The sequence below is a fragment of the Phoca vitulina genome, unplaced genomic scaffold (assembly GCF_004348235.1).
Source record: "Phoca vitulina isolate PV1807 unplaced genomic scaffold, GSC_HSeal_1.0 scaffold97, whole genome shotgun sequence".
Lineage (NCBI taxonomy): Eukaryota > Metazoa > Chordata > Mammalia > Carnivora > Phocidae > Phoca > Phoca vitulina.
Genome location: NW_022589800.1, coordinates 1,325,740 through 1,344,005, shown reverse-complemented (window position 1 = coordinate 1,344,005; position 18,266 = coordinate 1,325,740). Strand labels below are relative to the sequence as shown.

The following is an 18,266-nucleotide window of genomic DNA, read 5'->3' as shown; positions in this document are numbered from 1 at the left end:
CTTTCCCTTGCATTGTCTTCTATGCACAATTGGACAAAGTGAAGGGATCCAAACGTGTATCTCAGAACCTCAAGACTTTCACTGTAAATGATTGCAAATATTGACCTATTTCTTTTAGGAAGCCATGTTCTGCTCATTATAATTTTTTCCTCCAATTTTCTCCACCAGGACAAAAATGTATTTGCCCTCAGTTTCCATCCACAATCTTCTCCCTTGTTTCAGAGGAAAAATAAATCACTCTGTTGGTTTTTGCTCCTGCAGTTTATGATTCACTAACCTGTTACTACACATATCTCACTGGAATACAGCTCTCTGTGTATGTTTCCCCCACCTGTGAGCTGTATGGGCCAAGGATCATTCATTCATTCATTCATTCAATAAATACCTTATTTCATGATGTGCCAGACACTGTAATCAGCCTTCTGTCTCAAGAGACATTAAATGACTAGTTTTTGCCTGAACAAAGGGGAGAAAAAGGGTTAATAAAGAAATAAATAATTGCCCAACACTTCCAAAATCCCATCTTCTATTCTTCGGTTGCTTCTTCCTAGTGCTTCTGCCATGACACGTCAGTTGGCTCTGCCAGTCTACCATGCTTCTCATGTCTTCAAAGCCCTTAGAGTAAGAAACTATGAAAAAATCTATGTGACAGATGGCTGGATTTGGCAGCTCCAACTCTGGTCCCCTGAAATTCGCATTCCTGAGAGGCTCTCTGTCATCACTGTGGAATGGTCTCGAGGTCCTTCTCTTCCCATTTTGACTGAAATCCAAAATGGCCATAAATCCTTCCCTCAGTTCTCCATAACACAACTAAGCCCACACAGTTATGTTTAGGAAAACATTACTGAATTCTCAAAAATAATAAAAAATAACTCACAGTGACCCTTTGATCTGGTTCCTGGATATGCTTCTTCTTGGAGCCTACGGGTCCTGGCGTATCCTCCTCAGATGGCCTCCGCCTACTTCTCTCCCAGCTCAGGGGGTGCCCTGAGGCAGGAGCCGAGGAAGACTCTGACACTTTTCTGTCCTCCGAGTCCAGGACAAAGCAAGCAGGGACCTAACATAGGAACGAGATTCCTCTCCTTTCAGTTGATCTCCACCTTCACCTCCTATGAGTTAAGATCAGCTGTGGAAATATCTAGATCTTTACTGGGAGAATCAAGATCCTACTTTTGTGTGGAACTTGCCAAGGGGCCCAACCTCAGGACTAGAGAGAAGCCCACAGTAAGGGTGATGGGGAGGATATTTTCCTCACACCGTCAACCCTCATGGGTACTTCTCCATCCCAGCTTTTCTTGTTCTCCATTTCCCCTCTCCGCAGTAAACCTCACTTCCTATTGCATGCTTTGCCCCCGGACTGTCAGTTTGCCTCAAACTTTGACTTCAGAACACCCAACCCGGAGCACTTTGCCTGGACACATACACACCTTAAAATCAGTAAAAGTGAACATGGATCCTTCGGGAGACCACGGATTACACTGTGAGGCAAACCTGCCATGAATACCAAGCGTCTTACCAGTTTTGTGTTTCAGCCCAAAACGAGTGTTTCTTTTGCATTCCGATTTCTACTATATTGATTTTTTTTCATATTCAATTTAGGTTAAAAATGACTCCAAATCACATGAAATAGCCCAGCCATGTCCCACCTGTCTCACTGCCTTGCAAGGTTAAGAGGTGGATGTACTAAACGTGTCCCTTTTAAGATCTGAGCTGAATGGAACTGAACTGACACCTAATAAACCAGATTCAGCGACCAGGTGATTGCTCTGGTCTGTCTTGATACCATATTTCAAGAGTCCTGGCTCATTCGTGTGGATACAAATAACATCGGCTTCTGGTGGTGGTGAGTTTTTGTTTGGTTAGGGGAGAGGCAGTTCGTTTGCCTTAACATTTTATCTATCAGAGTGATCACCTCGGTGAGATAGCAGAAGACAGCACTGAGGGGCCAATGTTTACAACTTGTACTTGGTGGATATTTCGATCAGTGTCTTTTCTTACTGGGAAATTCCGTAGCTTTTGTCATTTGCCATTCATCAGATAAAATACCTGCTGATCCACTGACCAGTTTATTTTACTGTTTGGGGAGAACATTTGCCGAAGAAATTTGTTTTCAACAAAGAAAGCTGGTAATGATGTTGTTCTTCATTTTACCACCAGAGTTATAATTTTTATCCCATCCAAATGAATAAAGAATTTCAAATGACTCCATCTCTGTAATCAACTGTCACTAATTCTCAAACATAATCTTCATTTCAGTGTGTTTGTTATATGCCATAAAAACCTTGATAGTTTTGTCTTCAGTTATTTCTTGAGAGTATTCGAGCTCTTACAAATTGCTAGATAAGTCAAACTTGTGGCCCCTTTGCTCAATGATTAAGATAATAAGAATTTAATCAATTCACCTTATCTAGATATTTATCCTTTCTGAAGACATCTTTTTTTTCCCCTTAGAAAATAACTTATAAAGACTGAACACTTAACTAAATGTTCAGCATTTAATTATTTGGGGGTAGAATTTCTCCCTTCCAAAAATTTCCCAAGTATGTGCAAAAAATATAGCCAAACCTAAATTAAATAAGTTAGTTAAACGATCTTGAAACCAAAACCACAAAAATTATTTCAGATTTTTATAGGAAATAATTAAATTGGGGGAGATGACAACATGTGAATATTCTTCCTAAGATTTCAAACGGAGCCTTCAAAAGTTACGAGCGCGGTGAGCGTGGATTCTATGATGGAGAAGTGACTGTTTTCTGTTGATTCACATTTAAACGTAAGGAAAACCTGTATTTGAACAGACTTCCAAAAAAAAATCCTAAGCCTTTTATCATTTGAATGCTGCTATTTGCTGCCAATTCGTTCATTATGACAAAGGGTAGTTTTGTTGTCTTCTCTGCTCAGTTCATGAAAGACAATGTCATGTCCTCCACGCCCTCCCTGACAAGGGCTTGTCTGAATTTCCCTGATGATCCGACTTGCTTGCGGTGATTTCGAGCTCACATTGCAACCTGTCTTTCCTAAACGACGGATCCACGTTCTCGCCTCAAAACACAATTCTTAAATGTTCATAATTTAAGGAGGGAAATGAATAATGACCATAAAATGGGAAAACTAAGAAATGCAGTTTTGTGTTATTGAAAGTAGGCAAATTAAACATAGCTAAAGATACATATTTGACTGAATGGAACCATGGCAGGAATTTGAAGCAAATTGTGGAAATTGTGCGTGTGGAAGGGAAAAGTACAGAGAAAAAGAAAAGGAGCTGCCCTGGCACTGTGGTGCTCATCATTCCTGTAATAGGTAGGTGTATCAAATCAACACCGTGTACACCTTAAACCTGCTCACAATGTTCTGTGTCAATTCTATCTCAGTAATGCTGGGGGGAAAAACTGTCCCAGAATCTAGCTAGTCCAGAATCTGTGACATTCCACCTGCTCTGTCCCGCTCCCTCACACACGCACAACCCAAGAAGGTTGAGAACTGGGATCAGTGGTGGGTCCAGGGATGGGCTCCTGGCCCAACCTGAACTCATGTGGGCCATTTCCTGGATCACTTCAACTTTCCAGAACAAAGTTGTGAGGTGTGAACCTAGTGACACGTTTCCAGCCCTGGGGAAGAACCAGGTATGAGGGGACAGAGCACGCAGAGAGAAACAGAGAGAAACATAGGTGAGAGAAAGCCTAGGCAACATTCCAGCCGGGGTCCAGCGATCCTCGGGGCCCAGCCATGCCTCCTTCTTTTGGCAATTTGGTTCCATGACAAGTAGATTCTTGATTTGGCTTATGACGGTTTAAGTTAGGTTCCCTCCCTTGCAACAAAAGAGCTCTGCCTAGTACCCTTTGTATCTATTTAATTCAAAAAACACTTGAGGAACACAGACTGTAATATAGGGCACTGGGTTTTGCATTTGGAAAGAGATAACAATACCTATGGGTTCATCTCATCAGACACTGGGCTCTCCACTCTCAAAGCACTAATGGATCTGGCAAGTAATCCCACTGAGGTTACATTTGAGCTGGTTTTTAAGATGTGTAGTTGTCCAGATATATAAGGCAGGGACAAGCATTCAAGTATAAGAAATACTCTGTGCAAAGTCAGAGGAAGAGCAAATGGTTCATTTTGGGGGGAGGGGTTAACATATAAGGAGGAAAAGGAAAGAAAAGAGAAATGAATAGGCGCAAATTCATAACACACCTTGAAGTGCATGTTAAGAGACTTGGGATCAGGGATCTACAAAAGGAGTGACCACAACCCAGGGAGAGGCAAAGTGATGTATTCAGGCAAGACCAGCTACATAATTTGTAGGACCTTGAGCAAAATGAAAATGCAGGGCCCCTTGTTCCAAATATTTAAGAACTCCAAGATTGTTACAGCAAAGCATTAAACTAAGCATGGTTCCCTTCTGTGAGGGACTATACAGGTCACACCCCCACGAAGTCACCAAGCACAGAGAGTTTGGTGACACTGTCCTGGAGCATGACAAGAAGAACAGCAGAAGGTTCAAGAGAGCAGGCAGACAACTCTGCTGAGAAAGGCAGAGACAGGACGAGGTTCTGGCTCACCTACACTCGGATGTCATGAGAGAAGATAGGAGAGATTGCATTTTTTTAACTCAGCAAACAAGGAACCATCAGAATCTTCAAATATAACCAATGAATTAGAATCTCTCTTTCTTGAAGAGGAGGGGACAGGAAATAAGATGAAGGAATCTTCAATGTTTCCACATTGCCCTCCTTGAGTTATTTCTACTGACCCACTGGGCCGAACAGGATCCAGGGGATATTAAATCCAGCTGCTCTCCCTGAGAAAGACAAAGCAGTATCAGGGGCATCCCGCCCACCCCCTCATTTCAACCATTCAGGGCATCAGTCTGGAAGCAACGAGGCTGCAGTTCGGCTCACAAGGACCGTCTTCATGGGAGCGCTTTCAGAAGCTCATGAAATAGGTCAGAATATAACACTAAGTCAAAGGCTACATGATCTGGGAATTCATCCTCTAAACTGTGTCTTTTAACAATGTTTAACATTTATTCCACTTTTTAAAAAGCCAGATAAAATGGAAATGCATACTACTAAGTGAAAGAAGTCAGTGTGCAAGGCTACATTCTGTAGGATTCCAGCTCTATGACATTCAGGAAAAGACTAAAGCTATGGAGATAGGGAAAAGATCCGTGGTTGCCAGGACTGAGGGTAAGGGGAGAGAGGGATGAACAGGCAGACACAGAGGACCTTTCAGGCAGTGAGACTACTCTGTATGATACTATAATGATGGATACACATCCTCATACATTTATCCAAAGCCACAGAATGTGCAAGAGTGAACTCTTACATATAAAACTATAGACTCTGGGTGATAATGATGTGTCCATGTAGGTTCAGCACTTATAACAAATGTGCCACTCTGGTGAGGGACCATGATAGAAGAGGTATTGCACATGTATGGGGGGCTGGAGATATTTGGAAACTCTTTGCACTTTCTGTTCAATTTTGCTGTGAACCTACAACTGCTCTAAAAAAAATGAAGTTTATTGATTTTTAAAATCAAGATGTATTTATTATGGAAAATGCCAATGATTTTTTTTCAAAAATTTATTTATTTATGAGAGAGAGAGAGCGTTGGGGGGAGGAGCAGAGGGAGAGAATCTCAAGTAGACTCCCCACTGAGCATGGGGCCAGATGCGGGCTCTATCCCACAACCCTTAGATCATGACCTGAGCCGAAACCAAGTGTCTGATGCCCAACCAACTGAGCCATCCAGGCGCCCCAGAAAATGCCAATGATTTTTTTAAACTGCCTGTAATCCCGTCGCCTCCAAAAAAAAAAAAACACTTTTATTGTCTTTTGTTTGAATCCCTTTTATATTTTTCTAAGCCCATGCACATGTATCTGTGTTGTGTGCGTGTTTTCCTTATAAAAAAAATGGGAGGGGTGCCTGGGTGGCTCAGTCAGTTAAACATCAGACTCTTGATTTCAGCTCAGGTCATGAACTCAGGGTCCTAGCATCAAGCCCCGCATCGGGCTCCCCGCTTAGCAGGGAGTCTGCTTGTCTCCCTCTCCCTCTGCCCCAAACTCTCCCAATCTCTCTCTCTCTCTCTCAAATAAATAAATCTTAAAAAAAAAAAAAGGGATAAGTGGATATTGATGTCTATTCTTTTTAGTGAAGATGCATTATGAGCATACACCCATATCAAAACATTTGAAGATACAACAAAGTAAACTTGGTGCATAATCCCCGTGGTGGATCCTGTGGATTGTTCCACTCCATCTCCATCCACATTCTCTGTTGCTACACTCCACAAGTCCCTGGCTCCCCTGAGCTTAGATTCTGGATATGAATCATGTTCTGCCAACTCAGTGAACTTACATGAAGTTTGGAAAGTGGAACTGAGGTGGAGGCCTCTCTCCTCCCTTTTTCAGATAGATTTTGTTGGCTACCAAAATCATGGAGATAAGAGATTTCTTAGGGGCCGTGTCCCCAGTGCCCCTTCTGCAGTCCTCTGGGTGCTGGGAGAGCGAGAAAAGGCTGCCACTGTTTTTTTGGTTTTTTGTTTTTTTAACTCTCTGACCTGGGATAGTAACTATGGGATTGTGGGGGTTTTAGTTGGTTTTGTTTATTTGTTTGTTTTTTGTTTGTTTGCTTTCCAACTTTATGGAGATATAATTGACATATGACTTTACGTTAGTTTAAGGTATACAACCAAATGATTTGATATATGTATATACTGAGAAACAATTCCACAAAATTTTAGTTAATGTTCATCAACTCACAGAGTTACAAGTTTTGTTCTTGTGATCAGAATTTTGAAGATCTACTCTCTTACCAATTTTTAAAAATACAGTATTCTTAACTATAGTTACCATGCTGTACATGACAAGCCTAGAACTTAATTATCTTATCACTGAAAGTTTATACCCTTCGACCACTTTCACCCATTTCCCCCAACTTCTTGCCTCTGACAACCACCTTTAGATTCCACATATAAGTGAGATCATACAATGTCTATCTTTCTCTGATTTATGTCACTCAGCATAATGCCCTCAAGCTCCACCCATGTCGTCGCAAACGGCAACATTTCCTTCTTTCTTACTGCTGAATAATATCCCATTATGTACGTATCCCACATTTTCCATTCATCTATCAATGGACACTTAGGTTTTATCCTTGTCTTGACGATTGTAAATAGTCACCCCCAGGCTGCCTTAAATATGGGGGTGCAGATATCTCTCCAAGGTAGTGATTTCACTTCCTTTGGATATATGCCCAGAAGTGGGATTGCTGGATCATATGATGGCTCTGTTTCTGGTTTTTTGAGGAACCTCCTTACTGTTTTCCATAGTAGCTGCACCAATTTACACTCTCACCAACAGAGTGTGAGGGTTGCCTTTTCTCCACATCATGGCCAACATTGGTTATCTCTTATCTTTTTTATGATAGCCACTCCAAAAGGTGTGAGGGGGGATTGCGTTCTTGAGCTTGGAGTTCCAGCAGGGGCCTCAATGGAGACCCCTGTGCATGGCTTCTCAGTCATCCTAGGAATCATTCCCATTCCCAGAGGTTATCCAAGAGCCTACTCTTTCAATTCTTCCACAGACTCTGTGAACACTTAGTTCCCTGTATTAAATCCCTCCCCACTTGAGATATTTAGAATGGTTTCTCTTTCCTACATGGAATCCTGACTGACACAATCTTATCACTTCAAAAATTTTATATTAAAGTAATAGAATTCCCACTTCCGCCTGTTTATTGTAACATGAAGTCTGTCCCAACTTATCTTGCCTTTTTACAGATTGACCTTTTATCTATCTATCTATCTATCTATCTATCCATCTATCCATCTACCTGCCTACTATCTATATGCCCACAGACATAAATATGGTTTTGTGTCGCAAAATGGAATTATGCTGCAAAGCTGGTCTGCAACCATCTTTTTTCCCTGAACGTTTTTCCTGAGCGGTACATCTGTCTCATTGTTTCCTAGGAGCCACACGATATTCTGCAGTATGACTGCAGCATAATTTATTCAACCATTGTCAACAATCCCTGTTGATGAACACCTGTGTTTTTCCAAATGTTTGTTGTGAGTGCTCTGTAATGAGTACCTTTTTACATACCTCTTCATAAACTTTGATCTTACTGATGCAAGATAGATTTCTATGAACAGAATTACTGGGTCCAAGAATATGAGCATCTCAAAATTGTAATAGGCCCTGTCAAATTAAATTCCAAAAAGCTTCATTTTTACACTCCCAGCAAAACTGCACAAAACTGCCTATTTCCCCATAACTCAGTGATAACTGGATATCAACAACTTTTTTTTTGCCAATCTAATAACATTTAAAATGTAGTATACTATTGTTGTCTTTATTTTTGTTGTTGTTGTTTTATTTTTATTTTTTAATTTAAATTCAATTAGCCAACATATAGTACATCATTAGTTGCAGATGTAGTGTTCAATAATTTGTTGTCTTTAAATTGCATTTCTTGGATTACAAGTGAGATTGAGTGTCATTTCAGATCTTTCCTGGCCATCTGCAATATATGTCCTGTGACTGTCCTGTCACATGTAACCGGCTGAACATTTATTTCCTTATCTATTAGTAAGCCATTTTAGTATATTAAAGATATTACCCCCAAAGGAGGTACACACACACACACACACACACACACACACACAGAAGAAGAGAGGAGAGGGAATATTCTCCCAGTTTGCCGTTTAGTATTTGTTGTTGTTTATATTGACTTTGGCCTCAGTAGGGCTTTATAGTAGCCATGGATTTCCTACATTGCTCAGAAAAGTCTCCACGACCTCGAGATTTTACACATATTTTCCTAAAATTTTTCATATGTTTTGGTGTTTTGTTGTTCTATATATAAAGATTTAGCCCTTCAAATTTTTAGTTTTGTATATTATACAAAGTTAAGATTTAACTTTATTTTAGTTCAAATGGATAGACAGCAGGGGCGCCTGGGTGGCTCTGTTGGTTAAGTGTCTGTCTTCAGCTCAGGTCCTGGGATTGAGCCCCACATCGGGCTCCCTGCTCCTCGGAGAGCCTGCTTCTCCCTCTCCCTCTGCTGCTCCCCCTGCTTGTGTGCCCTCTCTCTCTGTCAAATAAATTAATAAAACCTTAAAAAAAATGGATAGACAGCAGCTCCAACACTAATTATTGTCTAAACTACCTTTCCTCCACTAAAATGCATATATACCTCGATCTGCCTCTGAGTTCTTATTTGTGTTCCATTGGTCTCTTGTCAATTCCTATCCAAATGCCATATTGATTCGATTCTAGTGGCTTTAGAGATAGTAAGCTCTGCTGTCTATTAAAAAATAAAAAAACAAGTTCCCCTTACTAATTTTTTTCTTTTTCAAAAATTTCTTGCCATTTATCACACATTTACTCTTCAAGGTCAATTTCAGATTTATTTTCTTTGATTAAAATAAGCTGGAAATTTTATTCAAATTAAATTAAATTTATATATTACTTTAGGAATGATTGACATCTTGGAATGATGGAGATTTTTATCATATGAAGTCTCCCCATCCAGAAAATATGACACATCTCTTCAATTTATTCATGTCCTGTCCTTCAGTAACACTCCTCTTTCCTTCATATGGATCTTGTGACTCTCCTATTAAGTTTCTTCCTCGAGAGATTGACAGCTCTGTAGAATATGACAAACTAGCGTGGACTCATGGCCCCCTCCCTTGAACCAAAGTCTGGAGAAGCCACCAGAATGAGAGGGAGGCCACTGGATTCCAGGACAACAAGTGGGAGAAGTGCTTGGGAAGACAAGGTGACTGAGCCCCAGTGGGAAGGGAAAGAAGGTTCCAGCAAAAGGGAGCCAGGCTGCACAACTGGGGGAGTGTCAGGAAGCAGTCATCCACTCGGGCCTTCTATTCTCTTGCCCACATTGCCCGAGAGGGTGACTGGCCCTCCAGGTACCAGCTCCAGCCATAAGCAATAGTGTCACACTAAGTGCTTACACCGGAGACAAAGAGCTGATGGCAGGAAGTGCATACAGTCAGGCCAATTACCGAGCTTTCCCTTCCACACCCTCCTCCCCTAGTCTCACCTGGAGAAGAAGCAGCTGTAAGAGAGGGCTTCTGGAAAGAAGAAATACTTAGGGTAGGTGGGCAGGGGGAGCTAAAGGACAGGGTCACCTGGTGGGTGGAATGAACAGAAAATGAGACCATCTTACAAATACTAGAAGCTCTTTACTGTGGGTTCGACCCCATTCCCACTCTCAAACTCGCCAACAGAAGAATAAGCCAGGGCAAAGGATCTTATCCTTCCATCAAATTACATATTGCCTGTCAAAGTATTTGACGGTGCCAAAGGATTGTGAAGCTTGCCCAGAAAAATGTTAGCAGAACAGGCCAAAGACTATAATCCTTGCAAAGGCCTATTTGCAAGGCTGAACTTTCTTTTGCCATAAAAAGATACAAGGGTACTTTAAAAACAAAACAAAACAAAACAAAACATGGAGCAAACATCATGCTTCACCACAAATTATTGAAAACATTCCCTTTGAGCTTAGGAACAAGAAATGGATGCTGACAATGACCATTCTCATTCAGATGAAGGTGCTATACAGTAGAATGGAACCAAAAATAACCTACAAGTCCATACTGGTGTGGGAATTTTCCACCTTGGGAAATTTTATCAAGCTATACACTTGTGATCTGTGCCCTTTTTTATATGTATGTTATTGTAGGGGAGGCAAAATAATTTTCCCTCTACGCTTCTAGGTTCTTGGCTGAGACCCCCTGTAATAAAAGACAGATTAATGGGAGAAAAAACAAATAGAAACTTAATAACATGTGTTCTTCCAGTCTATGTGGAAGACAGACAGGAAAACTGAGAAACTCTCCAAAATGGCCCAAGCCATCAATTTAAATACCTAGGCCAGCTAAAGACAAAGGAAGTCCTTGGGGGTGGGGAGTCACCAGGAAAACACAGTGAATAAGAGTGAGGTTGTTCAGCACACATCATCCTGACCTTCTCCACTGATAAGAGAGTCTAGAGATTGAGTCATCCATATCTTCCTGGTACAGAAAGGGAGACACCCTTATGAATGGAGATTCCCCTCATAAATGCAAATGTCTCTTACAATAGGGTCACTTCTACTCCCATTTTCGAAGTGTCTCCTATGTTTGCTGTTTCTTAGAAATAACCAGCTCAAAAGAGTCAATATGCCAAAGAGGTGTGCTTTGAGGTGGCATATTCTGTTCTCCTTCATTATACTTTGATCTAAAAACAAAAGAGACTCTAGCCAAATTTCAACATTAAAGAGTAAGCACAAGCCTTACACACACACACACACACACACACACACACACACATACACACACACACATTTGGGAGAAATCACCCTCCTGTCAAGAAGTTCATTGTGCTGCAATGTCCGTGGGGGAAATTCACCAATCTGTGTCCTGCCTTTTATTGTGGTAATGAGCATTTGAAATACTTCTGTCTCTGAAAAATTGAGAGATTTGTAATGGTGTGCAATTGGCAAATCTGCAATAGGCAGATTTCTCCTGAAGCTACCTGATCCCCCTACTGTCTACCCCACTTACTCTTATAATTTTTTTCTTTATTTTTATTGAAGTATCATTAACATAGAGTGTTATTAGTTTCAGGTGTACGATATAATGATTCAACAATTCCATGCATTATTCAGTGCACATCAAGATAAGCATACTCTTCATCCCCTTTATCTGCCCTACTCATGTTGCCAGGTAAACCAGGGTAACCCCAGGCCCTGGGGCCTTGACCCAGCCAGACCCCAAGGAGTCTCAGAAATTCTTGGTCTTATCAGGAGAATGAATTCAAGAACAGACACACAGCACAGTGGACAAGTTACATAAGCAGGAAAGTTTATTAAAGGTAAAAGTATACTCTCGAGATAGGAGAGCGGCCAAGCTTGAGAGAAAGAGAGGAGAGTGCTGTATGCCCTGGGGGTTGGGTTTCTATCGTTTATTGATAGCTGTTAACTAGGGGGCAGAATATTTATTACTTGGGGCAGGAAGCAGGATTTCAAGTTTTTTCTTCCTTATTTGGTCAGGGGTTTCCTGACATGGCATCTGCCATCTTGGGCCTGTCTGGTTTGATCCGGCTTCTTGTGAAGGGCTGCTAGGACAGGCCTCTGACCTTCCCAATAGCTGGCCAGGACTTCCTTGTTGCAGACCTGCAGGTCTCCTGTTAGAACCTAACTAACTGCCTACTCCAACATTTATTCTTAATATTTTTTTAAGATTTTATTTATTTATTTGTCAGAGAGAGAAAGAGCACAAGCAGGGGGAGGGGTAGAAGGAGAAGCAGACTCCCTGCTGAGCAAGGACCTCAATGTGGGACTCCAGCCCAGGACCCTGGGATCATGACTCGAGCCAAAGGCTGACACTTAACCAACTAAGACACCCAGGCATCCCTTCTTAATATTTTTTTTAATTTCCATTTCCCTACCTGCTTTATTCCCAGAAGCATCATGCAGAATCCATTGCGGACTCCAGCCACTCCCTCCCTTCTGTAAGGAGCAAGTTTACAGTCACACACAGCAGACCATCCCATGAGCAAAATTATGCTGCATCTGAACCATTTCTTCCCTGCTGCTGCCTTCCCTAGAATTAATTAATTCATCAAATATTTATTGAGAACATACTATGAGTCATCGTAGAAACTGGGAATACAATAGGCAATAATGTCCCTGCTCTCGTGGAATTTGCAGTCTAGTGGGAGAGGAAACAATATTGAAACCCGCACCTCTAATTTTTTTCAAGTAGTGATATCTGCTTAGAAACTAAGAACAGATCAAGAAAACAAATGATATGGAACCTACCATGTGAGGATCTGGAGAAAGAGCACATGCCAGCTCCTTGTGGAAACATATCACACGTGTGTAAATTTGCCGTAATCGAAGTCCCAGGTGACCGAGACTGCGTCTGTGTGTGTGGTTCTGTCACTCTTGTTTCTGTGGCTTTCCTGCTTATCCCATGCATCTGAAGCGAGTGCCCACCACACCACAGGTGTTTGGCACCTGTTTGTGGAGGAAATGAACAGGCAAAATGGCAGAAGGGAGACAGGACAGAGGGGGCACAAGTCAGAAAACACAGAGCCCTGAGGGCCAGGGAGCACGTTCCAGTGTATTCTAGGGGCTCAGGAACCCTGTGCAGGCTGTTCAGTAGGAGGGGTGGCTCTCCTGTATGTTTGGGAAGGTCCTTCTCTCTGCTTAATGGCAAAAGGGAAGCCTGTGTAGAGATGCTTCCTGTTTGAGCCTGACCTCCCAGCAAAGGATCGGTGACGCGGTAGGTAGCGCCTTTGCTCTAGGGTCCAGCGGTGACCGCCCCCGTGTCCTCCAGCCCAGCGCCCCCCCGACCACCACCTGTCCTCAGATTAGAGTTTCCAGACCCAAAGTGACAGGCTATTCAGTGACAGAGACAGCTGCCTTATCACCTCTTTGCCCTAGAAGTTTGAGTTGTGTTGCTCCGTGTAACGCCCCCTTCTCGGCGGTCCCTCTGCCCTTCAAGGCCAGCTGCCCACAGACCCTGGCCTTCTGTCCTGCGGCCCCATGCAGACGGGTCACAGAACTCCCTTGCCTTTCCCATTTCCTGGTGGTCTCACTGTAGCATGGGGCCTGTCTTTTTAGGTTGACTTCCTCCCCTCTGAATTTCCGATGTCCTCCTAAAAATCTGAGTGAGTCTTCTGCCAAATTCAGAAGCCTCTTCTCCTCTCGCTGTCTTTTCATTCTGCCTCTGAATGAACCTGTTTCCTGAAACCACAGTGTCCCTGGGACAGACCTTCCAAAGGTGCCCTCTTGTCCCGTAAGTCTGTAATCGTGTCCATGATTTTTTCTCCATGGCAAGCTGACATATCACCCTCGGAGCTAGAGACTCCCTTCTTCTGGATCTATTCATGGCCGGATCCCTTCAACCTACTGGGTCTCTGATCCAGAGTCTGGGTCTTTGAAATCCACAATCATGATCAAACTAACAATACTATTAGCAAATCATAGATAGCATGCCTTAAGCACTAGCTATGGGCCAGTAAATGAGTCCCTACAGTATCCCCATTTTATTTTTTGTTAAGATTTTATTTTAATTATTTATTTATTTGTTTGTTTATTTATTTATTTTAGGGGGGAAGGGCCGAGGGAGAGGGAGAGAGATAGAATCTCAAATAGACGCCCTGCTGACCACAGAGCCCAACACAGGGCTCAATCTCACCACCTTGAGATCATAACCTGAGCTGAAATCAAGAGTCGGATGCTTAACCACCTGAGCCACCCAGGCACATTATTCCCATTTTAAAGATGAAGAAATCTGGAGAATACACCATTTTAAATAACTTACCCAAGGTCACATGCCACTAAAAGATGGAACCAGGATCCGAGCTCAGGTGGTCTGTTGTCTTAAACCCTGGGTGAGAGGGGTGGGGACTTTAAGAAACTGCAATGGGCCATACAAATGCATAGATTAGACCTTCAATAGTCCATCTTTGACCCCGAACATAAGTAAAGCATATTGAGAGGAACAGGACCTAGTTCTGCCTATCAGTGCTGAGCGGCCACAGTACAAAGCCCAAAGATTCCAGGCACCAGGGCTCTGTTTGTTTTGAGGGGAACCTGCCCCAGCCCCTGAGGAACACCTCAATTTCCAGAGTTGGAACTCTTGGGTAACCCTGCACTGGCTCTATCTGTAAGCCCCATCCCCGTGACAGGCCGCCCACCATTCTGTTACTGCTCTAACAGGCCTGGAGCCCTGCCAGCCCCCTTCCTGCCACTGTAGGTGGAGAAAGTACAGACCTCTCAATGAAGGGGCGTCTTTCTCTCCTTGTGGCATTTAGAGCTCTGAGGGGACAACCTCATTTCCTCTCCTGCACGTTCTAAAGGAAATGAGAAATAGAGATAGGACTCAAATAAGGATCACAGCACCAGCCTTGTCTTGCGGTGGGCCAAGAATGCAGCTGGGATCCAAAGTAAGAAAGGCCTTCCTGAAACCCCCCTCCCCCAGATCTAAGCTCCGAGACACCTCAGCAAGGAGAGCCTCTATTTACTTCTCACCTGGTGGAGAGGGAAGGGTCCCAGAGCCCCAGGGAAAGCTGTCATGTGCATATGACACTTGACCTTGAACTGTGGACCAGTGGATGTCAGACTTGGGAGAGGTATCAGCACAAGCCCCGCCTCTTCCCAAAAGGAGGAGCCTGTCAGAGGCAGATGGAAGCTTCCCCTGCCTAGGACCCTCTCCAAAAGAATCCATGACCTGGTCTTGCTGGATCAAGCTGCTATTATGTCCTCTCCAGCATTCCTTACTCCACTGATAGAGAAATGAAGACACAGAGGACTGAATAAGTGCACCTATGAGAGTCTGGGACAATTGGTGGAAATTGGGGGAGGTGGTGGTCACTTGGACGGGGAGCTGCAGGCTGTCGGGGCGGGTGCCGCATGAGCGGGACCTCCTCCCATGAAAAGGAGCCCCCAGGTGGCCGGCTGAGGTTGTCAGGGTCTCACTGCGGCCAGGTCAGCAGGCAGGGGCTGGAGAACTCACCCTTCACGCTAGCCTTGAGCAGCAGGACGACGGAAAAGTACTCAGACATGAAAGAACAGTATTTAAGGCATGCAAAAGATTTATTTCAAAAAGATTAATGACAGGAACATTTAGAAAATCTGATGCAGCATGACACTCTCAAGCAAACTGAAGGAAATAGGGACTTGATGAAACGTGAGCGTTGAAAGAACATACTAAATCCAAGAAGGAATTCCAGACAGGCTCAAAACGTGCTGTGGGATTTTCAGTGGCATTAGAAATAGGAAGGATCCCAATATGCCAAACAGAAAAATGAATCAGTGATGCGGCGGAAAGCCTTAAAAAAGTGAAAGCTCACATTATAAGGACAAGGCACACAGGTAAGAATGCTCTGTGTGATGGTAAACCAGGAGGAGAAGTAATGGAAATATCACACAATGAGAACTGGTGGTCCTGAAGAAAAAATAGAACAAATGAAACAGAAACAACAACAAAACATTTCTTTTTAGATTTTTAAATCTTCAAATTGAAAGGATTAAAGAATTAAAGATCATTCTAACTTATAATGACCACATCCTAATGGATGGTGGGTCAGAATGCTGGAAAAACTCTCCCCCTGGATTATGCAGATAATTCTTTAAAGCACAATCAAAAGGGGTGGGTTTCCCTTTAAAGGGAAATGCAAATGTTAGCAGGGCTGCAGGTAAACACAGGCAGTCTTCCAGGAGAAAAAAAAAAAAAAAGTTGGCTCAGTTGCTCCTAAACATACTGAAAATGCATGGCTCTCTACCTTGACCAAATACTGGAATCCCTTTGATGCTTGGGTCCCACTCCCAAAAATCAGATTTAATTGGCCTTGGGTGTGGCCTGGTAATTCTACGAAAAGCCCCTCTTCCCTGCACTGTCCCTTGTGCTGAGGGAAACAGGGAAGAGAAGGCAGGGGGAAATACGGTCCCCCAAGGCCCCAGAGCCATACGTGTAGGAAAGCGACGCCTCAGAGCCAGGGACAGGGCAATGTAAGGTGTGACCCCCCCCCCAAGGAGGTAACTTCAGCACAGACAAAAGAGGCTCAGGACCACAGCTGGTTCTTGAGGAACACTTCACCTTGTGTTTCATACTTCAAGTTCTGCCAATTCAGGAAGTTAGGGCTGAAGACCCCACCAGCGTGGACGGTGCTGATCTCATCTGGTGACAACACGTAGTCCCACATGTTCACGTCTCCAATGTCTCCCACCAAGGACTGGTTGGTATCAAAGCGCCCACCGAATGAATCCTGCTCCTGCCCTAGGATGATGCTTGCCCCTGCCCCCACAGAGTACCCCTTCTTCAGACTCATCCTCACCATGGGCTTCCCATCCACCCAGAGCTCTGTAATCCCCGTGCTGGACTCCCAGGTAACACAGAAGTGCCTTGGTGTGTAAAAGGTCTCAGGAACCTTGAAGTAGATGTCAGATCCACCCACGGATACACTGTATAAGCCAAGCTTTTCCCTGAAGAGAAGGATCTCATTGTGCTGAGCCCTGGTGGCATAAGAGAAGAGGCTATAAGGGCGGGACAAGGCAGTGTAGGCTCGTAGGCACACGGTGAAAGCTTTCAGCAGCTTCTGCACCGGAGAAAACAGGGTCACAAAGGATGTATCTGATTCTATGGGGAACACAAAGGCCTTTCTGTATGTGTCTGTCGGGTAGAAAACAGAGAGAGAAAGTGTCAGCAGCTGAGTTATGTTAAAAAAAAACAAAATTCAGATGAGTACATTTAAAGATCTAGTTGGCTTTAGTCACTGATTCATGAATCAGGAGGCACCCCATCTAGCAGATAGAAAGGAGCTCTGAGGAGCTGTGTCACAGAAGGTTCGGGAAGAGAACGTCTCTAACAAAGAGGAGATTATTTCAGGCAGTCACCTTCCTATGGGGGAAGGGAGGATTGCTCTCAGGCGGAGGACCTCACTAGCGCTGAGTTGGTGATTCCAGATTGACTGGATAAAGGTTACACTCCAAGGGGAGGCTGGCCCTGCAGTCAGGTTAGGTGTTAAGTCTTGGTTTGCTGATGTGGGGCTGAACCCAGGTGATTCCACTGGGGCCAGTGGTCTCTTTTTTAACAGTTTGTCAGGCCACGAAGATGTATTCTCTCTGTATGTATGGATAGAACAGATTTAGAAACCAGATCGCCCTCATCCCCAGACCACTCCCTCTCCCCTATGCTGGCCATTTTCCCTGTGGCTTTGCACAGTCTAGCCCGGAGACAAGAATTCAGCGACCGTCTGAAGCAAGCGCCTACCTCCTTGGAAAAAAGCACCGTTGAGGTTAACGATGACCAGGAAACACAGCAACAACTTATCCATGTTTCCTCCCTGTGGTCACTGTGTGCAGAATCTGGTTATCGTCCTGGAAAGAAGATCGGCGGCTGAGATCCCCATCTTGGGTCTGTTCCCCCTTGACCTTTTATGGGCTACAGTCAGCGTGACTCAGCTGATGGGTAAATGATTTTCCAAAATCTCCCTGTGAAGCCATGAATCAAAGCTCGAAGAGCAAATAAACCAAGATAAATCACAAAATGAGAGATCAATGCGGGTTATTTATTAGAGACTCCACAGTGCCTGCCGGTGCTCCAACAACCTGGGTGGTGGTGCTTGGCAAATACACCAGTCACAGTCTGGAAATCCAGTCTCGGGAAGTGCTCTAAAATATCAGCGGTGGCCTGGGGGGCAGAGGAGGCTCTACTCACAAAGACAACCACGACATTACTTAGG

General features: G+C 43.6%; 1 protein-coding gene across 1 annotated transcript; it reads right to left on the bottom strand.

The window, feature by feature from the left end:
* Window positions 1–15,610: 15,610 nt before the first annotated feature.
* CRP (C-reactive protein) lies at window positions 15,611–17,934 on the bottom strand. Its single transcript, XM_032397283.1, has 2 exons — window positions 17,795–17,934; window positions 15,611–17,194 (listed from the first exon to the last, which is right to left on the bottom strand). Exons 1-2 carry the CDS (start codon window positions 17,856–17,858, stop codon window positions 16,587–16,589), a joined length of 672 nt encoding a protein of 223 aa, XP_032253174.1. The 5' UTR covers window positions 17,859–17,934; the 3' UTR covers window positions 15,611–16,586.
* Window positions 17,935–18,266: the final 332 nt, after the last annotated feature.